Source organism: Euleptes europaea, chromosome 6 (assembly GCF_029931775.1).
Source record: "Euleptes europaea isolate rEulEur1 chromosome 6, rEulEur1.hap1, whole genome shotgun sequence".
In the NCBI taxonomy this organism is placed as follows: domain Eukaryota; kingdom Metazoa; phylum Chordata; class Lepidosauria; order Squamata; family Sphaerodactylidae; genus Euleptes; species Euleptes europaea.
Genome location: NC_079317.1, coordinates 16,277,861 through 16,305,016, shown reverse-complemented (window position 1 = coordinate 16,305,016; position 27,156 = coordinate 16,277,861). Strand labels below are relative to the sequence as shown.

Below are 27,156 nucleotides of genomic sequence, written 5' to 3'. Positions count from 1 at the left end.
TCTTGCCATATCTTGGAAGCTAAGTAGGGTCAGCCCTGGTTAGTACTTGGATGGGAGACCACCAAGGAAGTCTAGGGTTGCTATGCAGAGGCAAGCAATGGCAAACCACCTCAATTCGTCTTTTGCCTTGAGGACCCCTTGAGGTGTTGCCATTAGTTGGCAGTGACTCGATGGCAGTTTCCACCATCGAGAGATCAGGTGCAGGATTATCAAAATAAAGTTGGTAATGAAAACTATTATATTTCTTGGAGGAAGAATGTACGTGAGTCAGCAGATGAGGACTCGGACATCTGCTTTGGTGGGGGGGGGACAGAAACTGGCAAAGGAAGGAGAAGAGGCAGAGGGCAGAGGAAGACTTCCCACTATCACCAAGAAAGAGTCAGAGAAACCGAGCAAGAGCAAGGATCAGAGTAGGCTAGGTGATGTCAAATAAGGAGGAGACATTCAGCAGGAGCAGAATGAAAAAAGCTTGCCGCTTGCCAGGAAGGTGTACATTAGAGACTCACATCAAAACTGATGAATAGGAACAGAAGAAATGGAGGCGGCGCGCACGAGGGATTCAGACAGGAAACTGAACAAGAAAATAGGTCGGCAAACGGCAAAAGATAAAAGGATCAAAAGAAGTTTTTCGTTTTTTAGAATGGGAGAGATGGGAGCAGTCTTGAAACAGGAAATGTGTTAATTTCATCAGTGAAGAGGATAGTACTGGAAGTAGCTTCTTCCACAGTACTCTTTTTTTCCCCCTCCTTGGCTTTATTCCACCCTGGATACAGAGGAATGAATGGCAGAGGGCAGCCAATATGGCAGGTTTAAAGGACTGTGAATGGAACTTTCCCATTCTTCAATTCAGGGCTGTTTGTACACATTTAAGTGGCTTCCTCTTTTATTAATAGCCACAATGTAGAAAGCATTAAACTTGCTGCACTCAAATTAAGAATTAGGAACATAAGAAGATCCCTGTCGGGTCCGGCCAAGAATCCAGCTAGACAGCACCTGGTTTCCTAGAGTAGTCAACCAGATTTATTTTATCTGTTTTGATAAGTCCTGTCCGTTTCTACCAGAGGTACTTGAGGGAGCTTTAGATAACAACTAAAAACACTATAGACCATAGCCATATATTTAAATCACATTTAAAGTAACATAAAATAATCATTGGAAAGCCTGCATAAAACAAGTACATCTTTGGCTCTATCAAAGCAGGCAGTGAGCTTGTTAAATATCTGTAGGGAGGCTATTCCACAATAGAGATTTTTATTTATAGTCCACCTTTCTCGCTTGGACTCAAGGTGGATTACACAGAGTGAGTCAATACTGTCAACGAATGGACCATTTAATAAGGAGTACAATAGGATTAGGGTTGTAGAATAGGGTTGCCAGCTCCAGGTTGGGAAATACCTGGATATTTTGGGGTTGGCACCTGAGGAGGGGAGGGACTTCAGTGGGGTATAAGGCCATCGAGTCCACCTTCCAAAGCAGCCATTTTCTCCCGGTGAACTAATCTCTTGCCTAGAGATCAGTTGTAATAGTGGGAGGTTGGCAACCCTATTGTAGAACTAATCAGAAATCTAAAAACAGAACTGAAGCAAAACATAAGTATTAACATGACACATTAAATGATGCAAAGTCCCATAATTGGATCCTAGTTTCAGCTAGCTATACACAATAGTATAGACTACAGTCCCTAATAATTTTTCCAAGTAATTTTGTGAATCATTTAATCCATGAGCACATGAAGCTGCCTTCTACTGAATCAGACTCTCGGTCCATCAAAGTCAGCATGTCTACTCAGACCGGCAGCGGCTCTCCAGGTTCTCAGGCAGAGGTCTTCCACATCACCTACTTGCCTAGTCCCTTTAACTGGAGATGCCGGGGATTGAACCTGGGACTTTCTGCATGCCAAACGGAGGCTCTACCACTGAGCTACGGCCCCTCCTCAATTCTATTGCCTGTGTAGAAAAACCTTCTTGAATAATTCAGTTTTGCATAGTTTGCGGAAAGCCAGGAGAGCAGGAGCCTTCTCTTCAGGCAGGCTGTTCCATAAGGTGGGGGCCACAGCAGAGAAGGCACATGTATGGGCAGTTGTTAATTTTGCCTATTTGCAGGTAGGCACTTGCAGAAGATGAGTAAAGCTGCCATTACAGGAAAAGCCCTGCCTCTGGTAGCTAACCCAGCTTGTTTTGGATAATGGTGTCACATGGAAATAGGGCTTCAGATGATGACTGAATTAGATAAGTTAAATATTGGAGTAGAAGAAGGAGGGTTGGTATATATGCCGACTTTCTCTACCACTTCTCTGCGACTTTCTCTACTACTGGTTTTTATATGCCAACTTTCTCTACCTCTACCACTTAAGGAACAATCAATCTGGTTTACAATCACCTTCCCCTCCCCATAACAAACACCCTGTGAGGTAGGTGGGGCTGAGTGAGCTCTAAAGAGCTGTGACTAGCCCAGGGTCACCCAGCTGGCTTCGTGTGGAGGAGTGGGGAAACAAATCCAGTTCACCAGATTAGTGTCCGCCGCTCATGTGGAGGAGTGGGGAATCAAATCTGGTTCTCCAGATCAGACTCCACCGCTCGAAACCACCGCTCTTAACCACTACACCACGCTGGTTCTCTGATAGACTTATCTTCCATGGATATGTGTGTGTGCATTAGTTGTGTGTTGCCCTTTTTAATTGTTTTTATTTTATGTACATTAAAAGCTTGTTTTAATGTTTTTGCTTGTTTGCCACCTTAATGGCTCTAAACCGGGGAGAAAATGTTTTAAATAAATAAATAAATCTGTCTAATCCCTTTTAAAACTGTCTTAAAACAGTGGCCAGGACTGTCTTTTATATTTTTGCGGCAAATTCCATAGTTTTGCCGTGCCTATTTCTAGCTTAAATCTAGTGTTGGATAAATTTTATAGGGCGAACCCATGTTGTGGCATTATAAGTTAATTTTAAGGAAATATCAAAAGGCAAAATGAGGTCCAACATTGTATCGTCTACATGGATGAAATCCTTGTACGAGTGGTATAATCCATTCATGGCTTTTTTGTTTTGTTTTTGCTCCTTTCTAGTTAAATTATTTGAAGTAATTGAAACAGAAAAAACGCTCTACTTAATCATGGAGTATGCAAGTGGAGGTAAGTACCGAAATGTTTCAAACAAAACAATTTCCTTATTAATCTGTAAATTAGGTTGCAGTAAGTATCAGTGCACAAACTCTGCAATCTTTCCCCATATATAAAGGTATTGTCACCATTTGGTGTCACTGTTCCCACCATTCTAGAAATACCATGGCCAAGGATTTGGTCATCAAGCCCCAGACTACCTGCTGAGCATGTGTGTGTTTTCTGTGTGCACTTCATAGTTATCTATCTGTGAGATAATTCAGTTCGAATATGCCCACCCCACCCCCAATACTATCTTGATAGTTTGGTTGTTTAAGCACATCTAAGAGATTCCTTCTAACTTGTTCAGTTTAGATATCTTCTGTCCTCCTCTTCACCGCCACCCCCATTTGCATTTAAACAAAACCTTTTGAATAATCTTAATACTTCAGGATATGTTATATTACGAAGATAGCCATGTTAATCTGTCAGTAGCAATAGAAAATAGTAAGAGTCCAATAGCACCTCAAAGACTAACAAAATTTCTGGCAAGGTATGAGCTTTCGTGAGCCACAGCTCACTTCTTCGAAGGATCCCAAAATTTTCCCAGTCGCACATTCTGTCTGCTGTGCCACATGGTTGAAGTGTTAGTCTGAAGTGGAGGTACGATGAATAATAATGACAATTTCTCAGTGTTTTCCTGTATAGTCCAAGATCCTAGTATTAATGAGAGGCATTGAGCCAAATGAGAAGCATTGAGCTTGTCATTCAGGATGAGTCTACGATACATGTTAAATCACTGCCCAGTAAACTTACATGCCTCTTCTTCAGAGACCTGCTTGAGGTGGCTCACAGGACAATGAAAATTTTGTGTTCGTTACCAATAAATCTGGCCCCTGAATGTTTGGGCTGGCTCCTAGATCCAAAGAAAATTTGTCAAGACCTGTGCTTACGGCCCCAAGATTCCTTCCCTTCTCAGTCACCGCTAGTGGCCGGAGTCGAGGGCGGGATAAAAATCCAATAAATAAATAGTTCGGTTTAGACCCCCATCAGTATATTTGTTAAGTTAGAAATCTCTTTTTGTTCCGGTGTTCATCTCTGAGTTTACTTTAAATTTAGTGTGCTACATTGACCACTAACCCAGTTTGGAGAAATCCTCTTGGAACTCTTCACAAACCGCTTTGATTTTCACCATACTGAACAATCATCTGTAAATTAGGCCACGACCTGAATTTGGTTTCATTGATCAATGTGATAAGTAGCACCGGTTCCAGTATCAAGTCCTAGCGGATGCCACTAATTACTTCCCTCCGTTGCCAGAACTGTCCAGTTTTATTCTTATGCTCTGCTTTCTATTCAATCAATTCTCAATCCACAAGAGAACCTGTCATCTTATCCCCTGATTGCTAAGCTTACTGAGGAGTCTTTGGTAGGGGACTTTGTTGAAAGCTTTACGGAAGTTCCAAGTATGTAATACATGCCGGATCACCATTATCCACATGTTCACTAACACTCTCGAAGAACACTTTAAAAGTAGGTGAGGCAGGAGGACTTTTCTCGGCAGAAGCCATGCTGATTTTTCCCTCAGCAGGCCTTGTTTCTCTTTGTGCTTAATAATTATCTTTTTAGTAGCAGCTTCTACTAATGTATCTAAACCAGATGTTAGGCTAACTGGCCTGTAATTTCCTGGACCTCCTCTGGACCCTTTTTAAAAAATCGATGTTATGTCTAAAAATACACATGCAGTTATTGCGGGGATATGTACTCAGTACGCTCCTGGAATGTATGTGTGGTGGAGGCGCGCTTGTATACATCCTGCCCCATCATCACTGCTTCATCGGGAGTAAAATGCTCTTGAAGTGAAAGACGAGCCCAAAGGGGCGGGTGCTGATTGGCCAGAGGGTTGCTAATACTATTGACAGTATCTGTTGAGAATTTCCTGTCTTGGTTGTCTGCCTTGGAATGAATCACTTAATTCCCGCAGCATTGAGATTGACGTCTTCAGCATGAATTTTTTAAGCGGTTCCTGTGACCTGCTCCATTTACTCGAATCTTACAAATCTCTCTATAGTGTGTACTGTAGTTGAAACCACCCTTTTACTATCTCAGTTTAGATGATGGTGATTTTTCTAAATGTTTGTCCCTGAAGGTCAAGCAGTAAGAGGTGCCCCCTATCAGACAAGGGGTTTTTTTCCAGTAAGAAAGTACTTATGTTTGTACTTGTAATGTACTCTTTGCTGGAAGCATGACATCTGTTTCCAAAAATCTAGGGATTACTTATACCAGTAAAAGGAACAGATCTTTAAATTAGTAGTTAAGATCATGTTGATCCCTGTCTCTTGTCAAACAATTTGTATTTTTGTTGTGCTTCCCTTTGAATTTGGTAGACTTACGGGGGGATTAGGCAGGAATGCAGTTTAACCCTTTCTTATCCGATTATTTCAAAATGTCTAAAATAAATCATATTTTAATTATCCATGTCTGAATAATTTTATAAGGTATCACGTTAGGTAAAGTCATGCTAAAATAATTTTCTATACATATCCTCACCTGAAGTATGTTAATTGGTTGAAACCTTTCGGATAGGTTGGGGGTCAAAATCGTAATATGAATAAACGTTGTAGCCATGAAAACAAATCTGGTTAAATATTATTAAGGCACGCCTGTTTCTAAAACACTATTAGTAGTATATGTATAGTGCTTCACACAAGTCTTATGACACAAAATGCACAGATTGTTTTCAAGAGCTAAGAGTGTTCAAAACTTTAACCTTTTCTCAGTGGGGGGAAAATGAGCAAAATGGCTAACAGTATATTATTAAAATCATTAAAAAAAAAACAGTAACAGCAGTCAGATTTGTGTAAAATTATAACAGCAGACAAAGCATGGAGGAGGTAGGAAGGGAAGAATGCAAAAACCATATCAGCTTGCCCATACAAGCTCTGAAGGAGACTTACAATGATATCCTAAGCAGTGTAACAACCTTCTGAGTCTAGGTACAGCCTTAAGAGTCCAGCTCTGCCAAAGAGAGCCAGTGTGGTTTAGTGGTTAAGAGCAGTGGTTTGGAGAGGTGGACTCTGATCTAGAGAACCGGGTTTGATTCCCTACTCTTCCACATGAGCGGCAGACGCTAATCTGGTGAACTGGATTTGTTTCCCCACTCCTACACATAAAGCCAGCTGGGTGACCTTGGGGCAGTCACAGTAGTTTTCTCAGCCTCGCCTACCTCACAGGGTGTCTGTTGTGGGGAAGGGAAGGTGATTGTAAGCTGGTTTGATTCTTCCTTAAGTGATAGAGAAAGTTGGCATATAAAAACCAATTCCTCTTCCTCCTCTTCTTCTTCCACCTCCTGTTCTGCCTCTTCTTCTTCCTCTTCCTCAAGATTGCACTGTCAAAGGCCCTTCTTTAAGCAGCTGGATGTTTACTATTACTTGACAGACGAGCAGTTACAGTGATGAGCAGATTTCTCCAAAAGGGCAATGCACACGCATTCTTCAGTGGCCTTCAGTTTTTGCCGGTCTTTCTTTAGACCTTTTTATTTGCTTATGACATTGTCATCTCTATTTCTAGCTTAATTTTCAGTATTTTACTGCAATGAAATTAATTTAATCAGCAGCTGTGTACACCAGATTAAAATTTTAAGCTCCTCTGTCCTCTGCTTTTAATTTTAAGGTACCCCGCCTCCTAAGGCTCCTGCAGTCCTACACTCGTTCTTGTAAACTGTGCCAAATCTATTAAGATTCCATTCAGTCAGGGAAAAAAGCTAGCTAAAACAGTTGCGAAATCCTGTTTAATCTTTCATATTTCTCAATTACAGGGGAGGTTTTTGATTATCTAGTTGCACATGGAAGAATGAAGGAAAAGGAGGCAAGAGCTAAATTTAGACAGGTATGTGCAATCTGTAGTGAACTGTTGGAACATTTTAGGTGTATCGCACTTTGCCTACCCAATTGTTGCCCTCCCTCATAGGCCACAAATGAAGTGGGAAAGACCAGGGCCATCTGCCCTACACAATGGTTACGATATCGACATCCTTTCACTCCCAATCTCTCTACCTGCGTGCGATAACTATGTAGGGAAGTTATTGTAACTTAGCTCGTTGTGGTGGTGGTGGCGGCAGGAAAGAAGGGGACCTTTGTCTGTGGTCTTAAGCGGTGTTCTTGGAATGTAAGCGCCTTTGAAATCAATAGGGGTCCTTTTATTTTAAAGTAGCCTTCCCTATCTTTAGCCTTAAAAAGCCTTTGAGGTGGTTGACAGGTTAAAGATCACTGATCGTCCTACCAGAACCACAAGCAAAACTCGTAGAGCAGGACTTCCTAGTTTCCCCCTCCCATTGAGCCCTAGAAATACTGTTTCTGGTGGTTTGGAGCTGCTCATGAACAGTATACAGGGTCTGTAAAGTGGGGGTGGGGGAGTTGGCAGTAATGTCACATGCCTTCCACCATCAGAGTTCATAGAATCATAGAGTTGGACAATGCAGGAAATTCACAACTACCTCCCCTCCACCACCCCCAGTTACCCCTGCTCCATGCCCACAAGATGGCCAAGATGCCCTCCCTCTCATAATCTGCCTAAGGTAATCGTATCAGCATTGCTGACAGATGGCCATCTAGCCTCTGCTTAAAAACCTCCAGGGAAGGAGAACTTACCACTTCCCGAGGAAGCCTGTTCCACTGAGGAACCGCTCTAACTATTAGAAAATTCTTCCTAATGTCTAGATGGAAACTCTTTTGATTTAATTTCTACCTGTTGGTTCTGGTCCATCCTTCTGGGGCAACAGAAAACAACTCGGCACCCTCCTCTATATGACAGCCCTTCAGGTACTTGAAGCTGATTATCATATCAAGAGTTGTCCCACCATCAGAAACAGATCATATGATACAAGCCAACATAAACAATTAAGCCAAGGCAGCATCCATGAGACAACAAATGAAAATAGAGAATCCAAAGCAGGAAAAACAATTAAGAGGTAACATGTGGTCTAGTCAGCTAGTCTGCTTGCCATTTTACTGTGCCAGTTGAAATTTTTCCTTCAAGTAAACAACTTAGGGTTTAGATACCAAGCTTCATATTTCTTTGGTGGCAGGCATGATCTCGTCAGATCTCAAAAGCTAACCAGGGTTGACCTTGGCAGGTATTTGGACAGGAGACCCCCAATGAATACTGAATCGTGAGACAGAGGCAGGCAATGGCAAACCACCTCTGAACATTTCTTGCCATGAAACCCCCACCAGGGTCGTCATAAGTCAGATGTGACTTGACAGCAAAAAATATATATGTTGATTTTAGTTTTTCCTTATTGGCTGTTGACCATCATGTCAGCATGCTTAGATGTTTGAAGTATCTTGCTGTCTTCAACACCAGGCACGCCTTACAAATTTAGCTTGCTTCATTGGCGAAATTGGAACGGTCATAACTCCTCCCTCAATGATCCTGAACTGCAAGGTTCTCTGCAGACCCCCTCAAGTGTGCAGTTGATATAGCCTTGGTCCTTTTTAGATTCATTTACATCTGCAAAAGTGGTAGTATGGGACTGATGGCTTCCTGGGAGACAATTGCGGTTCTGCATGGTGGGGAGGGGTAATGGAATCCAGCATTCTTCCACAAGATTCTCCATTTCATTTTCTGGGGTTCACATTTTAAGAATTATTTAGATACTGTTTGTACAAAACCAGACAGATGACAATTGCCTGCTAGTTATTTGTAAAATGCTGCTGTGGTGGTAGCTTTTGTTTTTGTATTTATATTACATTTAATAAAAAAAAATTTTTTTAAAGTGGTAGTGTGGGAGATTGAGCCCTGATATCAATTATAAGGTTTTTTAACAAGAGACTTTGAAAGAGAGAGAGAGAGAGAGAGTGATGCAAAGAGGTATAATTGGAAACACCTCAAAGCAAATGGAACAGCTTGTGCTTGATTATCAGCTCCTCCTGTTTCAAATAGAAAGTCTTGCATTTCTTTCAACTGATCCAAGTTCTTCCCTGTTCAGTGTCACTGTTTCCACTGTTCAACCAATAAACCTATCTGCCACAAAGTACTGTGAAAGTGTACAAGGAAAGTAACATCCGTTTCCCAGAAACCTGGAAACAGAAGGGACGTCTACTCCCAACTTTTAAAAAAACAACAACCCAGGATTCATTTCATGTGAGAGAAGGCTTAAGAATCTTGGGAAATTGGTAGTTTAGGTCCTGTTTAGATTATTCTCTTCGATTCACATTGCCCCCCTGAGATGTTTGATCGAAAACAGGCTTTCAGGTTTAATCTCTGCTGAGAGCTTGGTAAAATTAAACCCTTAACTCTTTATTTGGTTAGAATAACGTGATGATATAACTTCAAGTTCTATAGTGGCAAAGAATTGGAAGCAAGCAATTTCCGGGATTGCTTTCTGGCTCACATGAAAATATGGGGCTTCCCCCACAGCTCTTCTCTTCTACTCCTTTGTGCAAGCCATACCATACTGTTAAAAACAATGGATCCGTACTTAAGTTCCATGTTTAAAATCCATGGATAACATTAAACACGCTGAAAATTCTTCTTTGAAATGGAAGATGTTTAGACTTTAGAATAGAAGACAACACATGGATTCTTGAGCCCTGTGCCATTGTAACACTCCTGATTGTGGAAACAAGCCGTAGGATCTCGTTCCCCCACTCTGAAGATTGAATTCCCACTGCCAGGGTTACCCATCCATAATAACCTTGGCTAGCACAAACCATGGTTCTCTCTTAATCCAGATTGAAGCCTGTTTTGAATTCTGGTTAACAATAACCATGGTGTTGGCGTAATGGTTAATCACAGCAGGGGGAGTTCACGCTGTAGACGGGGAGAAGAGAGATCACATCAGTCACATGTTAGAGCTAGAAATGCCACATTTATTCTGGGTCGCTTTCATTGCAACCCAAAATGAAGCACTTCTCCGGAAAATGTTAAAACATGCGAAATCACAGGAATAGAAACAGAATTGCTGTGATGTCTTTCTTACCATTTGTTATGTTAATCTTGTGCACTGTACAGAGAAGACATAACAATCTGCTTGAAGTAGCCTAAGTAATGGGCCTGCCTTGAATTGTCACTTTGACACTTACCCCTAAATGTACTTATTTAAATAATTCTTACTTTTGTTGCTCAGTATAATGGGCTTTATGGATTTCATAATTGCTTCCCTGTTTTAGCAACTTCTGCTGAAAACCTTGACTGCAAATTGTTCCTTTCTCTGCATCCCTCTATATAATCGGACCTGTTTTCTATCTAGATAGTGTCTGCCGTGCAGTATTGCCACCAAAAGCATATTGTTCATAGAGATCTAAAGGTAAGTAAAGAAACACAAGAATTTGAATGTGAGCGTTACTGATGGCTTAAAGCCAGAGGGAAAGACCAGGATGTAAATGCTTTAATAAATAACATTTAATAAATTAAGGTGTCTAGGATGTTCTTTTCCTGGATTTGTATCTGGTTTTGTTGACTTCAGTTCAGAAACTGAAACGCTTGTTGGTACATTACGGGGGGGAGTAGCAGATTCTGTTGCTGGAGGTTGTGATACTATTTAGGTGGAGGGTATTGCTTGGGAACCGGTTGTGCGATGGCCTTGTGGAAATGCTGTCTGGAGGTTAATGAACTTTGTTGCCATCTGCACAGCGGGGTTTTCCTTTTTGGCCATCAGAACAAAATGATCGCTTGAGGCCTAAGCAGGAGCATCGCTCATTTCTTCTTTTATGGCTTTATTTTGGCTTTGTGGATGATAGAAGATGAGAGAGAATTTTCGTCCTCTTTATACCATAACTTTCTATTCCTGAGAGCAGCTACTCTTTCCCCATGAGCAGCATCTTTCTCGGGAGCACAGGCATTGTGTAGAATTAAGCTATAACAGCAGGAGGAAATTCCTGCAGTCTCGCTCTTCCCCATCTCCCTCTCCTTTCTCAGGCCCCTGGTTCCCCTTCATTCATTTTCCCTGATCCTCAGGTTCTCAGTGGGGAGGGGCCGTGGCTCAGTGGTAGAGCATCTGTTTGGCATGCAGAAGATCCCAGGTTCAATCCCCAGCATCTCCAGTTAAAGGGACTCGGCAAGTAGGTGATGTGAAAGACCCTCTGCCTGAGACCCTGGAGAGCCGGCCGGGAAAGCCCTTGGGGAAAACCAGCACCTGCAGCTGGAGGCCGGCCAGTATTCATCCCCAGTTTTTGCACTCTATGGGGAGGGGCTGTGGCTCAGTGGTAGAGCATCTGCTTGGCACGCAGAAAGTCCCAGGTTCAATCCCCGGCATCTCCAGTTAAAGGGACTAGGCAAGTAGGTGATGTGAAAGACCTCTACGTTGAGACCCTGGAGAGCCGCTGCCGGTCTGAGTAGACAATGCTGACTTTGATGGACCAAGGGTCTAACTCGGTATAAGACAGCTTTATATGCAGTACATGTATTGAGAAGCTTTACAGCATTATGATATTTGAGATAATTGCATGTTAAATTTTGTCACTTGATGTTTCAGTTGATGATGTAAACTAGTCCTTGGAGAGCGTCAAATATGGGCAATTCAGTTTTTCTTGGGGAAAAAATACTTTTCTACTTTCCCCCTCTAGGCTGAAAATCTATTGTTAGATGCCGACATGAACATTAAAATAGCTGATTTCGGTTTTAGCAATGAGTTTACAGTTGGAAATAAACTGGACACATTTTGTGGCAGTCCTCCGTATGCTGCTCCTGAACTCTTTCAAGGCAAAAAGTATGACGGGCCCGAAGTTGACGTTTGGAGTTTAGGCGTAATTCTTTACACTCTTGTGAGTGGATCTCTGCCTTTCGATGGTCAGAATCTTAAGGTACGTGCCTCATTTATGCCAACGTGGGGTAGAACTTGGCAAGTTGGATCGTGACATGCCCAGGGTAATGCCAATCGCAATTTTCCTCCAGGCCAGATTGGCCAGGGGTCCTGAAGGGTTTTTGTTGCCATCTTCTGGACATGGAGTAGAGGTCACTGGGGGTGTGGGGAGAGGTAGTTGTGAATTTCCTGCATTGTGTAGGGGGTTGGAGTAGATGGCCCTGGTGGTCCCTTCCAATGCTATGATTCTGTGATTTTCTATGATTCTGTGACCACAGCATTTTCTAATTTTCTGCTTGATGTTGCTTGATTTGATTTAAGGAATTGAGAGAGAGAGTACTAAGAGGGAAATACAGGATTCCTTTCTACATGTCCACAGACTGTGAAAACCTGCTAAAACGTTTCCTGGTGCTAAACCCAACTAAAAGAGGCACTCTTGAGGTACCTGTTTGTGTTTCTCCCCCTCCCCCCCAAAAGAGACTGTGGTCTCTTTTCAAGTAATTTACAAGATTTGTACATTCATTATTAGTATCTACATTCTGACGGAACGTGTATGATATTGGCTAATATTATGCCTTTTACGAGTAGTTTATTAGGGTTGGGTCCAGACTAAGTTGGCAATTTCCACCAATTCCCTCTCCCCCCCTACAGACCCACCTCATGTTGTTCCTCGGGGTCCCCTAATCCCCCCCCCCAGCATCATTTTGTGGAGATCTGTGGGCTGGGCAGGAGCTCCATTCTGCTGTTGGAAAATTTTGTCTGGAATCCAATCCATATCCTTGACGTCAGCAATTGTTTTTCTGTAGCTAGAAGAAACTGCAGATTTGAGATTTTGCAAAAAAAAAAAAAAATTTACATGGTTATGAAACGGAATGTCTTAATCCAGGTAAATTAGGCCTCCCCTGCAAACGCCGTACATCCATTCCTTCTAACACACACACACACAAGCTCCTGCCTTAGTTCTAGGTCTGGTTTGAGTGTTCATGAAAACATCAGTTTGTGTGCTACTAATCCAACATGCCATGTGGCGATGAACCTGAATGGAGATCTGCGAATCCTTCTGACTTGTGATCCCTGTTGTTGCTGCGCAGCTTTGCTGTGAATGTTATGGAAGTGTGCTCCACCTAGAGGGTGTTCTTTTTGGTCAATCTGAATTTAGCCTGTACACTCTGATAGTTGCATATCATGAGGCTTCCTTTTACACTCTGGAGGAGACTCCTCTTTGGGCAATTTTTAATGCTGCATTTGCCCATTTTCTGAATACCCCTTTAAAAAGATTTCTTGAAGCCAGTGGCTGAATGGAAATCAGCACTTCAAAGCTGTAAACAGTTCCATTGTGAGGGGAAAGGAGTGAACAGTAGTAGATGATACACAACTAAAGTTAAGCGAGCAGTTGCTTTAACCATGCCCATTTACTATTTCTGCTCTTGTTGAATAGTTCTCCTTCAGGTCAGAGTTTCCGACACTACTTCAGCTGAGCACTCTTCGAACAGTCTTGGTCCCAACTGACCACGACCCCATCTCAAATTCCCAGAGGTGGTTTAGAGCTGTCCTCCTTTTCTGCTCTGTGACCACAATGGGGGCAGAAGCTACTGTTTATGTATCAAGCCTCTTGTCCAGTTCAAAATAATCCACAGATACTTGGGAAGAGGCAGCATAAATACAGAAGAATTTTGTTGTGGGCACAGTGTACTTACCATGATCCCTTTTTCTTTTCCCTGTCCCCTTACCCACTCAAAAGAGGGCATTTCCCTCTAAGAATTCCCCTCTGGCTTAACATAGTCCTACTCCCCCCCCCCCAATATATTGATAGGAATAGAAATCTGCAGGGGTGTCTCTTTGGGTATTGCAGATTCCTCTGCAGAGTATCCTGGGAATGCAGCTACACGGAGGAAGTAATGTGGAATACCGTATGGTCTTATTTACATTACTTCATAGCAAGAGTCCCTGCAGCTGCATCCCAATGCTTTAGAGCACAGGGGTAGGCTGCCTTTTTGGTCTGAGTGCTGAACGAAATGTGAAGATGCTGATGTGCGGCCAAGCCAAAGGAGAGTAGGATGAGGGGTTTATTCATTAAAATATTTAATAGCCCTTTTGCCCCCCATGTGAATCAAGGTGGCTTGCAGTCTGAAATTTAAATTTAAGACATACAAACTACAGTGAACGCATACCACACCTTCCCCAATAATTTGCCTGCAACCCACACCCCATTGAAAGCCGTTTTGTTGGCCACGGAGGCAACTCCACCGGGATGTGGAGGGCAGCAAGTAGGGGTGTGCATTTGACTAAAGCCATACTGGGGGAGGGAGGTCTCTGAAAAATACCTTATCGGTATTTGGGTGTGGGGGGTTATTGAGGGGGAAATGGCAGCAATTGGAGAGCTGCTTTGGCCCCATGATCATTCCCCCCCCCCAGGCCTCTCCCCCTCACCTACCTGCTGGCTGAGTCTTTGCTGCTGCCTCCAAAGTCTACGTGGGTTTAGGAGGCAGCAGGTGGCACAGAACTGAACGCTGGGCTCGAGCTCAGCGATCAGCTCTGCACCACATATTTTTCAGGTTTAATAAACCCAAAAATATTCGATTAGCCAGGGGAGAAAGCCAAAATAAAGGATTTGGTTTTTCAGATTTTTTTTTTAAATTTCCGAGTTTATTAAACTTGAACCCAAAAAATACCAGGGGGAGGGATGATGCACAGCCCTAGCAGCAAGCGCTTATGGTTTCTGTTCTTGGAAAAGGTGACGGCACCACACCTGTGCCTGGTAGCCTCCTGCTTTTGACTTACTCTGTGTGCATGAAACAGCAGTGCTGCAGCTGTGCAGTACAGTACCAACCACTGGCACAGGGCTACTCGCACTTAGCGGGAGTGGGGCCACGAGGAAGAAGAGGAGTTGGTTTTTATATGCCGACTTTCTCTACCACTTAAGGCAGAATCAAACCAGCTTACAATCGCCTTCCCTTCCCCTCCCCACAACAGACACCCTGTGAGGTCGGTGGGGCTGAGAGAGTGTGACTAGCCCAAGGTCACCCAGCTGGCTTCATGTGGAGGAGTGGGGAAACAAATCCAGTTCACCAGATTAGCCTTCGCCACTCATGTGGAGGAGTGGGGAATCAAACCCTGTTCTCCAGATCAGACTCCACCGCTCTAAACCACCGCTCTTAACCACTACACCACGCTGAGTCCTGGAACTGAGCTCAGCCCAGCCTGGCCCAACTACATCCCTGTTTCAGGAGTGCAGAAAGGGAGCCGCTGTGCTGAAGAAAATTGTTTGGTGCCATTTTCGGCATATTGCACCAGGAGTTGCCTTACCTCTGCTTTAGATCATCCCACAAGGAGAGAATCAGCAAATGGAGAGCCAGTATGGTATAGTGGTTAAGAGTGGTGGTTTGGAGCGGTGGACTCTGATATGGAGAACCGGGTTTGATTCCCCACTCCTCCACATGAGCGGTGGAAGCTAATCTGGTGAACTGGGTTGGTTTCCCCACCCCTCCACACGAAGCCAGCTGGGTGACCTTGGGCAAGTTACAGCTCTGTTAGAGCTCTCTCCGCCCCACCTACCTCCCAGGGTGTCTGTTGTGGGGAGGGGGAGGGGATTGTAAGCCGGTTTGAGTCTCCCTTAAGTGGTAGGAAGTCGGCATATAAAAACCAACTCTTCTTCTTCAAATGTCTTGAAGAAGTTCTTAGCATGTGCCCTCTTCCTTTACTATAACTAGCTTCCCCTGTGCTAGAATTTAGTATTCATCTCTTGTGCTGCTGGAACATTTTGTGTGGGAAATGGGAAGACCAGGAGAGTAAGTTTAGGAGGATCTGATCTTGGCACTGTTAATTATTTTTGTTTTCTGCGAGGGGGAAGCGGCATGAATATGACAGAGAAAGGGCAGATACTTGGTCCTTTATACAAAATCAGCTGACTTTTCCTCTAGTTTAACTTAAAATGATAAGGCTTGACATACAGGAGTCTTTCGTTACTGTTAACACTAATACAAAACCTGATCTTGCAGCAAATTATGAAGGACAGGTGGATCAACGCAGGCCATGAGGATGATGAACTTAAACCTTTTGTTGAGCCAGAGCTAGACATCTCAGACCAGAAGAGAATAGGTAAGTGTCGGAGACCCCTGATAACGCCCATGATCTTGTGGCTCCGTGATGATCATGGACAGACCTTGCTGTTTGATTTAACATGCAAATTTAGATAGAGGGAAGAAGGATCCTGGCTGTAGCAAGACATTGAAATATTCTTGTGACACTTGACGATACCATACCCAATATCGTGTAGCTTGAAGCCAATTTTCTTTTTATTTTCAGACATTATGGTTGGAATGGGATATTCTCAAGAAGAAATACAGGAATCCCTTAGTAAAATGAAATACGATGAAATCACTGCTACGTATTTGCTACTGGGAAGGAAGTCATCGGAGGTGAGTTGAAGGCACAATTATTGAGTTGGAGCCAATGATCCATGATGCAAAGATCGCCAATTGTTCCTTTGGTTCTCTCCCCCAACCCCCTGCCCAGCAGTCCTTTCTGATGCTGAGAAAGTTAATTTTATTAACTGTGGCACCCACGTGGACTCATGCAGGTCAGGATCAGAGTGATATTCTGGTGTGTCTACCTATCTCACTAGTACTGCTCATTCAGCTATAGCCTTGAGCAGAAAATAAGCAGGTGCTTTTTGCTGAGTTTGACCAGTGGTTGACATGGCCCACCCTGCTGATCCAGGGTCTGAAGGGGAGGTGTTTCTCATCCTTGTTCCTGAGACACTCACTCCAGGATTGTTATTGTTGTCGTTGCTGTTGCTAATAACAACAACAATCCTAGCAACACCAGCAACCAAAACAATAATAATAAATTCCATCTGTATGTCCTCTTATCTGTCGTCTGTTTAATTTTGCTGGTTCACTTCAAGATTAATGAGCAAAGAACCGGTCTTGTGTTGTGAGAGGGTCTGGAAACTGGCCACATGATCCGGCATCCCCATGACTGGTTCTGCTTTGCTCAGGACTTTCTCTTTGTTCAGTGAATAATTCTTTAGCATACTAATCATTGAGTTCTGGATGCCGTACAAAGTGCAATATACTGTCAAATGGAGTGACACATGAAGTTGCCTTATACTGAATTAGACCCTCCAGTCCATCAAGGCCAGTGTTGTCTACTCAGATTGGCAGCAGCTCTCCGGGCTTTTAGGTGGAGGCGTTTCCCTGTGGGACAGAGTGGCAAGCTGCAGTACTGCAGTCAAAGCTCTGCTCATGACCTGAGTTCGATCCTGATGGAAGCCATTTTCAGGTAGCTGGCTCAAGGTTGACTCAGCCTTCTGTCCTTCCGAGTTCGGTAAAATGAGGACCCGGCTTGCTGAGGGTAAAGGGAAGATGACTGGAGAAGGCACTGGCAGACCACCCCATAAACGTAGTCTGCCTAGTTGCGATGTGACATCACCCCATGGATCAGTAATTCCCCAGTACTTTCCCAGGAGACTACCTTTTTTTTTTTTTTTTACCCTTTCCCATTACCTCCTTATTTGCTCCTTTTAACTGGAGATTTTGGGGATTGAACTCAAGACCTTCTGCATGCTAAGCAGATTCTCCACCACTGAACCACTGCCCCTTACCGAATGTGAAATAATAGGTAGCCGTGCTTGTATGTTGCCCTGTAGGTGCACAGGAAGTATTACACTTCCAGTGCCCTTTGCAGGCTTGTGGCACTCAACCCTACTGACGAATGGCTAACTTTTATCCTGTCTGCAACTTTCTGCGTAGTTGGATGCCAGCGACTCAAGCTCCAGCAGCAACCTTTCGCTCGCTAAAGTCAGGCCAAGTAGTGATCTCAACAACAGCACAGGACAATCTCCACATCACAAGGTGCAGAGAAGTATATCTTCCAGCCAGAAGCAGCGACGGTACAGCGATCATGGTGAGTGTCCCTTGCCTCATTACTGCAGAATTTTTGTGGCAGGAAAGAGTCGGGGAAATCAGTGCAGCTGTCCTTCATAGCTCAGCCTCTAAAATAGGAGTGACTTCAGAATGCTAAAAAGCAATGGGTTTGGGATGAAGAGTTTTCATATCCTGCCCAACGGAAGGTCTCGGTTTTGATGTGGAGATCCACAGTGTACCATAACCTACTGCTGTTGTCGGCTTTGTGTGATATCTGCCATTTCAGATGTCCTTACTATGCAAATCCCAGAAAGGCAAAAGGGTAACCAGTGTAATACGTGATGTGGGAGAAAGGTGCTGGGACCAGTACGTGCTGGTGTGTTTCTCCTGCTACCTGGTACCCATGGTGTAAGGATGTCCCTTGGTGCAGAATGGTAAGCTGCAGTACTGCAGTCAAAAGCTCTGCTCACAACCTGAGTTCGATCCCGACGGAAGTCGGTTTCAGGTAGCCGGCTCAAGGTTGACTCAGCCTTCCATCCTTCCAAGGTCAGTAAAATGAATACCCAGCTTGCTGGGGGCAAAGTGTAGATGACTGGGGAAGGTAATGGCAAACCACCCTGTAAATATAGTCTGCCTAGTAAACGTCGGGATAGGACGTCACCCTATGGGTCAGGAATAACCCAGTGCTTGCACGGGGACTGCCTTTACCTAGATACTTGACTACAGCAGTTCTTCATTAGTACAGTTTCAGTTCTCTCCCAATCGCAGAAGTTATGGCAAGCTTTACTTAAAAGTGTCTTCCCTTCCAAGAATAATGGAAAATTCTGCATTGAATTTGATAGCCCTGGTTAACGGATCTGAAAAAGAAAATTTCCAAATTCGGAGTTGCTGGTCATCAAATTAGCCTGGGATTTTTCCTGTTGACCAAGCCAGAAACACACGCACAAACTCTTGCATTAATATTCTTGGGCAAGGGAGCTCTGGAGACTCTCCGGCATCTCCAGGGATTAAAATCTTCCAGTACATGTGGCGAAAACACATGAACACATGAAGCTGCCTTATACTGAATCAGACCCTTGGTCTGCATTGTCTACTCAGTCAACGCAAGTCAGCATTGTCTACTCAGACAGGCAGCGGCTCTCCAGGGTTTCAGGCAGTGGTCTTTCACATCACCTACCTGCCTAGTCCCTTTAACTGGAGATGCTGGGGATTGAACCTGTGACCTTCCGCATGCCAAGCAGATGCTGTACCACTGAGCCACAGCCCTTCCCTGTGTGTTGGGACTGGTTTCTGATGGTGATATTGAACAAAATAGTTCTTTACTAAAATGTTGTATGGTCTCTGCTCTTTATATTGTCCTGCTGCATGGACCAATTTTATCCATTCTCCACAGAGTTTTCAGCACGCTTACCCAGAAGCCTCCATAAGCTCTATAGGAGCATATTGTTAAAGTTTAATACTAGAGAAATGTAACATGACCCATCTAGAAAACAGGATGAAGATGGGCATATCTTCATAAAGTAGGTTTTTCAGCTGCTGGACAAGCTTTCCTTCCCCCACCTTTGCTACTCACTGGAGACTTGTGTAGCTTCTAGTTTGAAAGCAGTCCCATTTGCTTAGGGCAGACTGTCTTAGTCACACGCACACACCTCAAATTGCCAGCATGGTTATTTGCTCTAGCTGCCAGTGTGGTGCAGTGGTTAAGAGTGGTGGTTTGGAGCGGTGGACTCTAATCTGCAGAACCCGGTTCAATTCCCTACTCCTCCACATGAGCGGCGGACTCTAATCTAGTGAACTGGGGTGTTCCCCACTCCTCCACATGATACCAGTTGGGTGACCCTGGGCTAGTCACGGTTCTTTCTGAACTCTCAGCCCCACCTATCTCACAGGGTGTCTGTTGTTGGGAGGGGAAGGGAAGGTGATTGTAAACCGGTTGGATTCTCCCTTAAGTGGTAGAGAAAGTCAGCATATAAAAACCAACTCTTCTTCTTCTAGTGCTTGCCTGTCGCTTTACATTTACAGTTAAGGAAAAGGATGAGATAAATAAATGAAGATAATCTCTGAAGGGGGAAGATGTCTTCCTGTTTGACAGAAGGGCTAGCCACTCTGTGCTTTGCAAATCCACACTTTCTGATATAAACTAAAGCAGGTGTCTCTTGAACCTAATCCTGCATATGTCAGATATGCAGGAGATGTGTTTCCATTGTGGGCTGTCAGCTTCACCCTTCATGTGTGGCTCTTGGTAGTCAATACAAAAACCTTATAGGCAAGGTTGATTTCTAAAAGTGACCTTAAGCTGAAGACTACCAGAATTACTGCAGTTGCACTTCAGGGATTTACCACATGTTGTAAATCTGCCTAATGAAAATTTGGGGTGCAGGATGTTTATAGATCAAATCAAACCTGAACTGACCCTAGAAGCTAAAATGACTGTACTGAGGCTGTCGTACTTTGGGCACGTTATAAGAAAACAAGAGTCACTCAAAAAGACAATCATGCTAGGAAAAGTGGAAGGCAGCAGGAAAAGAGGAAGACCCAACAGAAGGATTGACTTGATAAAGGAAGCCACAGCCCTCAGTTTGCAAGACCTGAGCAAGGCTGTTAAGGATAGGACGTCTTGGAGGACATTGATTCATAGGGTCACCACGAGTCGGAAGCAACTTGACAGCACTTAACACACACACACAGGATGTTTAAAACCAAGTTAACCCAAATGTGATATGTCAGAACGTCTTCTCTTTTTTAGGATGTTTTCATTTGCTTTTCACATAGCTGTACATGTGTTGGTGAAAGTCGCTATTTGTTTTACTTAGCAATGGGCTTGGCTAACTCATGGATTGCATTGCCTTGAACACTTAAATCATGTGTGCTTTCTTTGCCTGGTTTTCATGATTGTCCTAGAGAAGACTTATTAGTCAGATTCTTGCAAGGTCTGTTACAAAAAGCACAAAAGGTCCTTCTCTCTTAGTCTTAGCAAGCGAGTTCCTTTTCTCTTAGTCTTAGCAAGTGTGTGTGTGGCTTTTGTTTTCTTCTTGACACTATTGGGTCAGCCTGTGCTTAAAAGAATTCAGGGAAACTGTTTTTCCCCCCCAGTATTTCTTTGCATTTCCTCCTTCCTAAGGGGCTGTCATCTCCTTCTAAAAGTCTGCATAGTGAATACAGAGCAGCAAAGAAAGTTTGTTTGTTGTGTGTTGTTGTTGTTTGCCTTGTGTGACCTAGTAAGAGCAATCATCTTCTGAATCTTAAATGCACTGCAAGGCTTTATCCCAGTCTGAGAAGTCAACTTTTTCCTCCTGCAGTCTCTTGGAATTGTCACAAGCAGAAACTAAAATTGTGCGTGTCTGTCACGATGCTCAGTTGGCTTTTTTGAAGTGGGAAACGCAACAGTGAAAGCCCCTGGTTTCTTTTAATTTTGCTGCAGAGATAAAGGCTGACAAAGGGAACTTGTCTTGAAAGAAAGGCATACCATTTGGATGGGTGGGCACTCGTATTCTTAAACATATTAGAAGCAGCAGATCTGCTTAAACCATTGATCACATTGTCTCAGTGAAACAGTTGGACATTACCCATTTTGTAAGATGATTTGGGTTGTTTGGCCTGTCACATTTGTGTTTTTTCCATGCTTCTTGCTCATTGGAGCACAATGTGTGTGACAGAGCCAGCATGATGTAGTGGTTAAAAGTGGTGGTTTGGAGCTGTGGGCTCAAATCTGGAGAACCGGGTTGGTTTCCCCACTCCTACACACGAAGCCAACTGGGTGACCTTGAACTAATCACAGCTCTCTTAGAGCTCTCTCAGCCCTTCCTACCTCACAGTGTGTCTGTTGTGCGGAGGAGAAGGCGATTGTAAGCCAGTTTGATTCTTCCTTAAGTGGCAGAGAAAGTTGGCATATAAAAACCAACTCCTCCTCCTTCCTCTTCCTCCTCACCACCTAGAGTGTCTGGGATCTTGGACCCCGAGAGGTTCCATTAGAATGAGCTATTCGCTTCCATTCCACATTGGACCATCCTGGCAGACTTAATCCCTTTTAGACAAAGGACTATCTGCTTTAGACCAGACCATCTGTTTGGCATGGAAGTTCAGAGCTATTACCAGGTGCTTGATGGAGGTGGTACTATATTGTATGTGGCTCTGATTGGTAAAAGTAGCCTCTGACATCAGAGATGGGGATTTGCGTGGAATTGGAGAAATCAGCTTGTCGTTCTTAGAAAGGAGGCTGGCTTAGGTCCAACTTCATTTAGCATAAATACTTGGACATTTGGGATTTTCCCTTATCTTCAGTGGCAACTGGGTCCACAGGAAGTTGGGTAGGGGTTAAGGACTCCTTCGACTTCTTGTTACCACAAGGGACGCTGCACATGCTGTAGGTAACATTAGTTTACCTTGGTTAGTTCAACTTCATTGCTTTTCATTTGAATATCTCTGCTGTTGTTGCTTTGTGCTTTCCTCTGTATTTTGTTTTGCCTTTTTAACACCCCTTTTTTAATCCAACCACCCTTTCCCTTTTTTCTCTCTCTTTTACGATAAACCTTTATTATAAAGTCATTTTTTGGCTTGATTTAATTCAGTCTGTTTCTCTGGGATATTTCTCTTAATCTCTTCCCCATGTGCCAGACTGCACGGGTGCTACCAGGTTGGTTATGAGCTATTTTGTTATTGTTCTAGTACTGCGCTGAACGACTACCTTCTCATTGGGTCAGTCTAGACATTCTCAGGAGGCCCTGAGTGGTGACAGCTGGTTTATCAGTGTATTTTCCAGTGTATTAAGGGAGTTTCCCAGCAAGGAAAGGCACCATTTCCCCTTTTCCTTCCATAACAATGTGTTCCAGTCATCCATATGAAATATACACATACTAGTTAGAACCAAAAAAAAAAAAAACCCACTGCATGGAAATGCAGCTCTGGATGCATAACTTATTGTACCATTACTTAATTGACTAGAACAGGGGTGGGGAACGTCAGGCCCGGGGGCCATTTAAGGCCCGCAAAATCATTTGGTCTGGCCCTTCGTGGGTCCTGGCAGATCTCTAGCTCAGAAGGATCTAAGACTGGTGATCCGTCCCCCCTCTCACAGACAGGAATAGCCTCTATTCAAGGCGGATGTGAGTTTGTTTTGCTGAGAAAAGGAACCTTTTTTTTTCCCCTTGCAGAAGAGTCGTTAGCTATGGAGCTGCTAGGACTGCCCAAGAAACTGTTAACCCTTTCCCACCTGGGCCATGGAGAAACATATTCCCTCTGTACTACAAGAGGGCTGGGGGCATAAGTGGCGACAATGGAGGGGTTAAAGGGGGCAGGGCCAGAATGCATGGGGGGGGGGGAGTTCTTAGCCAGTGTGTCCTCATTTCACTCCTGCAGCCAGAGGTAGCAGGAGCCGGCTGTAGAATCCGGCCCTGACCATGCAAAGAAGGAGCAACTCCGGCGTGCGACTGGATGGCTACGCCAGGCTGGTGCAACAGACCATCCTGTGCACCACTGGTTGGATGCCTGCCTGCTTGCCCACGGGGGGATCATATGGGGCAGCTGCCTGCTTGGGGCTTAGCTAATTTTTGATAATTTTGTATGACCCGCGATTGATGTTATAAATATCCAAATGGCCCTTGGCGGAAAAAAGGTTCCCCACCCCTGGACTAGAACCTAGTTGCAATAGCTCCTTTGAGAAGGGGCATTTATCAACTGTGGGGAGAAAGGATAGCGGTGGAAGCTGTAGTCTTGTTCATTGGCGCATGTCACATGTATGCTGATTGGTATGCCCCAGTTCAGTTGGGAATACATGTGAGCCCTGATATTATCACCCAGCTTGTTCATAAACCAAGTACGTTCCCTAGATTCTGTAAAGCTTAATACTTTCATTTTTGTTTTTTTTGCTTGCTTTTTGTTTGGCTGTCTTAGATGTCATGCTGCTTTGAGGCCATCTTAGAAATTAGTAGTCATGGACGAAAGCTTATTATCCTGCCCCATGGCTGCTAGAAAGTCTCTGGCCCCCTTGGCTGCCAGAAAACCAAAGATATGTCACATCATAATTTAACAACGAAGTAGCTAACTTGAGCTTGGAGCCAATGAAACATGAGTGTCAAGGAGGTTGTAGAGGTGGATCCGGCCTTCTCCTAGCAGTCGTGTGGCCCCCACAAAGCCAACGCTGGGCAAAATGACGTCACTGTGGTTTATAGAGAGGAAATTACTCCTTCCTTCTTTCGCTAGCAGAGAGAGCTATTCAGTGGTACAAAAGGAGAGAAGATTTTGTCCGATTCCCTGTCCTTACTATAGCCTGAGATGCCGTTTTGCCCACAGGGATTCCCTGACTCTCACCATTTTGTTTGTTTGTTTGTGGGGGCATCTGAGGGGAAGTTGGGGAGATCAGCCTCCTTCTATATGGTTGCAAGGGAAAAGTAAAATTCTGCGTGGGTGTCCACTTGACTACCTATCATGGTTCCTGCATAGACAAACCCGTGCATGGGTGAGGGCTGTAGTAATGAGGGGAGTTGTACGAGATTGAGCAAAAAAGCTGGCTGGATCCAGCCGATAACTAAGAACAAAAAGAAATGTTTTATGTAACACACATGTCAGTATCATGGAGTACAGTCTAGAATGTAACACCATCATTAAATCTCACACACACCGCAGTTAGTTTAAACAGCCTGAAGCAGAACATATGCATTAAATCAGTTCCCTTTAAGGGAACTAATAGAGCATTGCTGGACCTAACAAACATACAAGCAGCCGTAAGCAATAGGTTTTCTCCAACAGACATTTTTCACAGGTGGCAAGATATATTGATTCCTCCAGAAATCCAAAAAGAAAATTAAACTTTGATCGGTGTTCCAATAATTACTTTTCTAGTAATCTTGAACCTCTCCAAAGATATTAGATGTCATATGGAGCAGGGTGGTTGGTGGCAGACAGTGTGCTGCGTGTTATAGATCAAACTCTCATTTCTCGCCAGCAGAAGGGAATTTTTTTTCCGCTGCTTCTCCTCTTCTGTTGATTCCTCCGCTGTGTCAGTGCTATTCTCATGGGTCCAGAGATGCAGTATTTGTGGGATGTGACTGTGGGGGAGAGGAGGTGCAGGAAACTTCTGTTTCGTGAGAGTACTTTGTATGTAATCCAGTGGGTTACATTTAGACTTAAATTTTCCACTAATGGAAGGCAGTTCCGACACCAGAACAGAACTTTCCTGCCTCTCCCCTTCCTGCTACAGCCCACTGAAATGCTAGTCCTGGGTGGACAGGAGACCCTCAGGACTGACATGGGGAGAAATCGTTTCAATGGGTTCAGACCAGAAGGAGCCCTGTGGCGCAGAGTGGTAAGCTGCAGTACTGCAGCCAAAAGCTCTGCTTGCGACCTGAGTTCGATCCTGACGGAAGTCGGTTTCAGGTAGCCGGCTCAAGGTTGACTCAGCCTTCCATCCTTCTGAGGTTAGTAAAGTGAGTACCCAGCTTTCTGGGGTTTAAGTGTAGATGACTGGGGAAGGCGATGGCAAACCACCCTGTAAACATAGTCTGCATAGTAAACGTCAGGATGTGACATCACCCCGTGGGTCAGGAATGACCCGGTGCTTGCACAGGGGACTACCTTAACCTTTTAGACTCTGCATAGAGGTTGCTGTTAGTGGATCCAACCCATTTTCTCCAGTCAACCTCAGCTTTTCATCTTTTAAATGGTGTAGTCTTTAAAAAAAAGTTACTCTTGGATATTTATTAGTTCTTCCTAGATTTCTTGACTCTTAACTTTTGAGTAGGGGATTGTAACATGTGATATATTCTGTCTTTTTTCAGCTGGTCCATCTATTCCTCCAGTAGTGGCATATCCAAAAAGAAGTCAGACCAGCACTGCAGATGGCGACCTCAAGGAAGACAGGAAGTCTAGTAGCAGTGCTGCTGGAGGAAGAGGGATCGCTCCTGCCAGCCCCATGCTTGGGAATGCCAGCAATCCCAATAAGGCCGATATTCCTGAGCGGAAGAAAAGCTCTGCTGCCCCTAACGTAAGTTGAAGCATTGTTTTAATTTGTAAGGAGGAGTCTTAATTTTTTTTTCAAAACAATGTGAAAATGTCTTAGTCCAATCAATCATAGAGTTGGAAGGGGCCATATAGGCCATCTAGTGCAACCCCTTGCTCAATTGCAGGATCAATCTAAAGCATCCCCGACAAGTGTTTGTCCAGCAGTGGGGGCTGGCAGAGCTCCGTTGCTCCCGGATGCCGACGATTATGCCCTGGCACTGGCGTGTTTGCCACTTTATCCCATGCTAAAGTGGCACCTATGCTGGCGCGGGATCACTCCAGCTCCTGTAGAGATTCGCGCGCGCCCCCATTCAGGATTGCAGCCTTTAGAGAAGGTTTGTCAGATTTTACTGGTGATTGCTTCCTTGTGCCTCTCATTTGCTTGTGTTGTGTGTATGTTTCAGAAAGAAGGACCCTAATAGCACAATAAACTCTCAGTATATTTTTCAAAAGGTCTTTGATTCTGTACTGAATTCATTTTGTCTTCTGTTAACCTAGTCAGCTTGAATTCCAGTGCACTAACATAATTCGTTATCTCAGTTAATTATTTGGTCTCTAGTTTTATCATTTGAAAAGGAAAATATTTTCGACAAGCATTGTTGTAGCTGTATTTTTTTTATAATTAGTACCTCTGTCTAAGGGTAGCATATGCTAATCTTGTTTAGGGTATACCTAACTCTTTTTTTTCTTTCACAAAACCTCTGTGTAAGGAATCATGCAGCCTTTTGAAACAGCTTTCCATTCATTGTTAATTTTTATTTTTTTAAAGGGAAAAAAGTCCTATTAGCACTGGTACTAGAGTACATTTTAAAATGGCGTCAGAGCAAACATTAAGACTTACATTTATGTTAACACTGTAGGAAAGATAGGTTTATGTAACTACAGTATCCTGCTCTCTTGTAAAAATATCTCTCTGCAAGACTCCGGGCTTGATTGATTTTCTTTCTTGGTCTCTCTGTTGGAATTCCTGGAACCTTTCATTATTACCACTTCCAGTGAAGCGTACGACATTTCAGTAGGAGTAAGCTTGACTATAATTTCTTGACCTCGTGCACATTTTTCTGACATCTACTTGTCTGTCTTCATAGTCAAATGAAAAGTAACCTGTTTCCTTTCAGGAACTCTTTGAGTAGGAGGATGAAAGAATTCTCGAGTTCTCAGATGGCTTTGATATTTCTCTAACTCATCTGTTTAAGCATCTTAGCCTGCTTGCTTGGTTGCTTGCCATTAAGTAAGGATCCCTTTGGTAGTGCTGAATGCACTCGATCGTGTTTTGCCCAAAGGACACTTCTTTCCGTCTTTGTTCGACTTTGGAACATCTTTCAGCTTTCCATTCCATAGTATCATAGAGTTGGAAGGGACCAGCAGGGTCATCTAGTCCAACCCCCTGCACAA

General features: G+C 43.8%; 1 protein-coding gene across 5 annotated transcripts in view; it reads left to right on the top strand.

The window, feature by feature from the left end:
• MARK3 (microtubule affinity regulating kinase 3) overlaps positions 1 to 27,156 on the top strand; it is an 80,438-nt gene that overhangs the window by 34,384 nt on the left and 18,898 nt on the right. For all 5 annotated transcript variants that reach the window (XM_056851033.1, XM_056851035.1, XM_056851034.1 and 2 more), the window contains 9 exons: positions 3,064 to 3,129; positions 6,914 to 6,984; positions 10,349 to 10,405; positions 11,664 to 11,900; positions 12,221 to 12,340; positions 15,898 to 15,997; positions 16,205 to 16,317; positions 17,653 to 17,806; positions 25,539 to 25,744. In XM_056851033.1, coding sequence (XP_056707011.1) covers positions 3,064 to 3,129; positions 6,914 to 6,984; positions 10,349 to 10,405; positions 11,664 to 11,900; positions 12,221 to 12,340; positions 15,898 to 15,997; positions 16,205 to 16,317; positions 17,653 to 17,806; positions 25,539 to 25,744 — 1,124 coding nt within the window. The remainder of the gene's footprint in view (positions 1 to 3,063; positions 3,130 to 6,913; positions 6,985 to 10,348; positions 10,406 to 11,663; positions 11,901 to 12,220; positions 12,341 to 15,897; positions 15,998 to 16,204; positions 16,318 to 17,652; positions 17,807 to 25,538; positions 25,745 to 27,156) is intronic.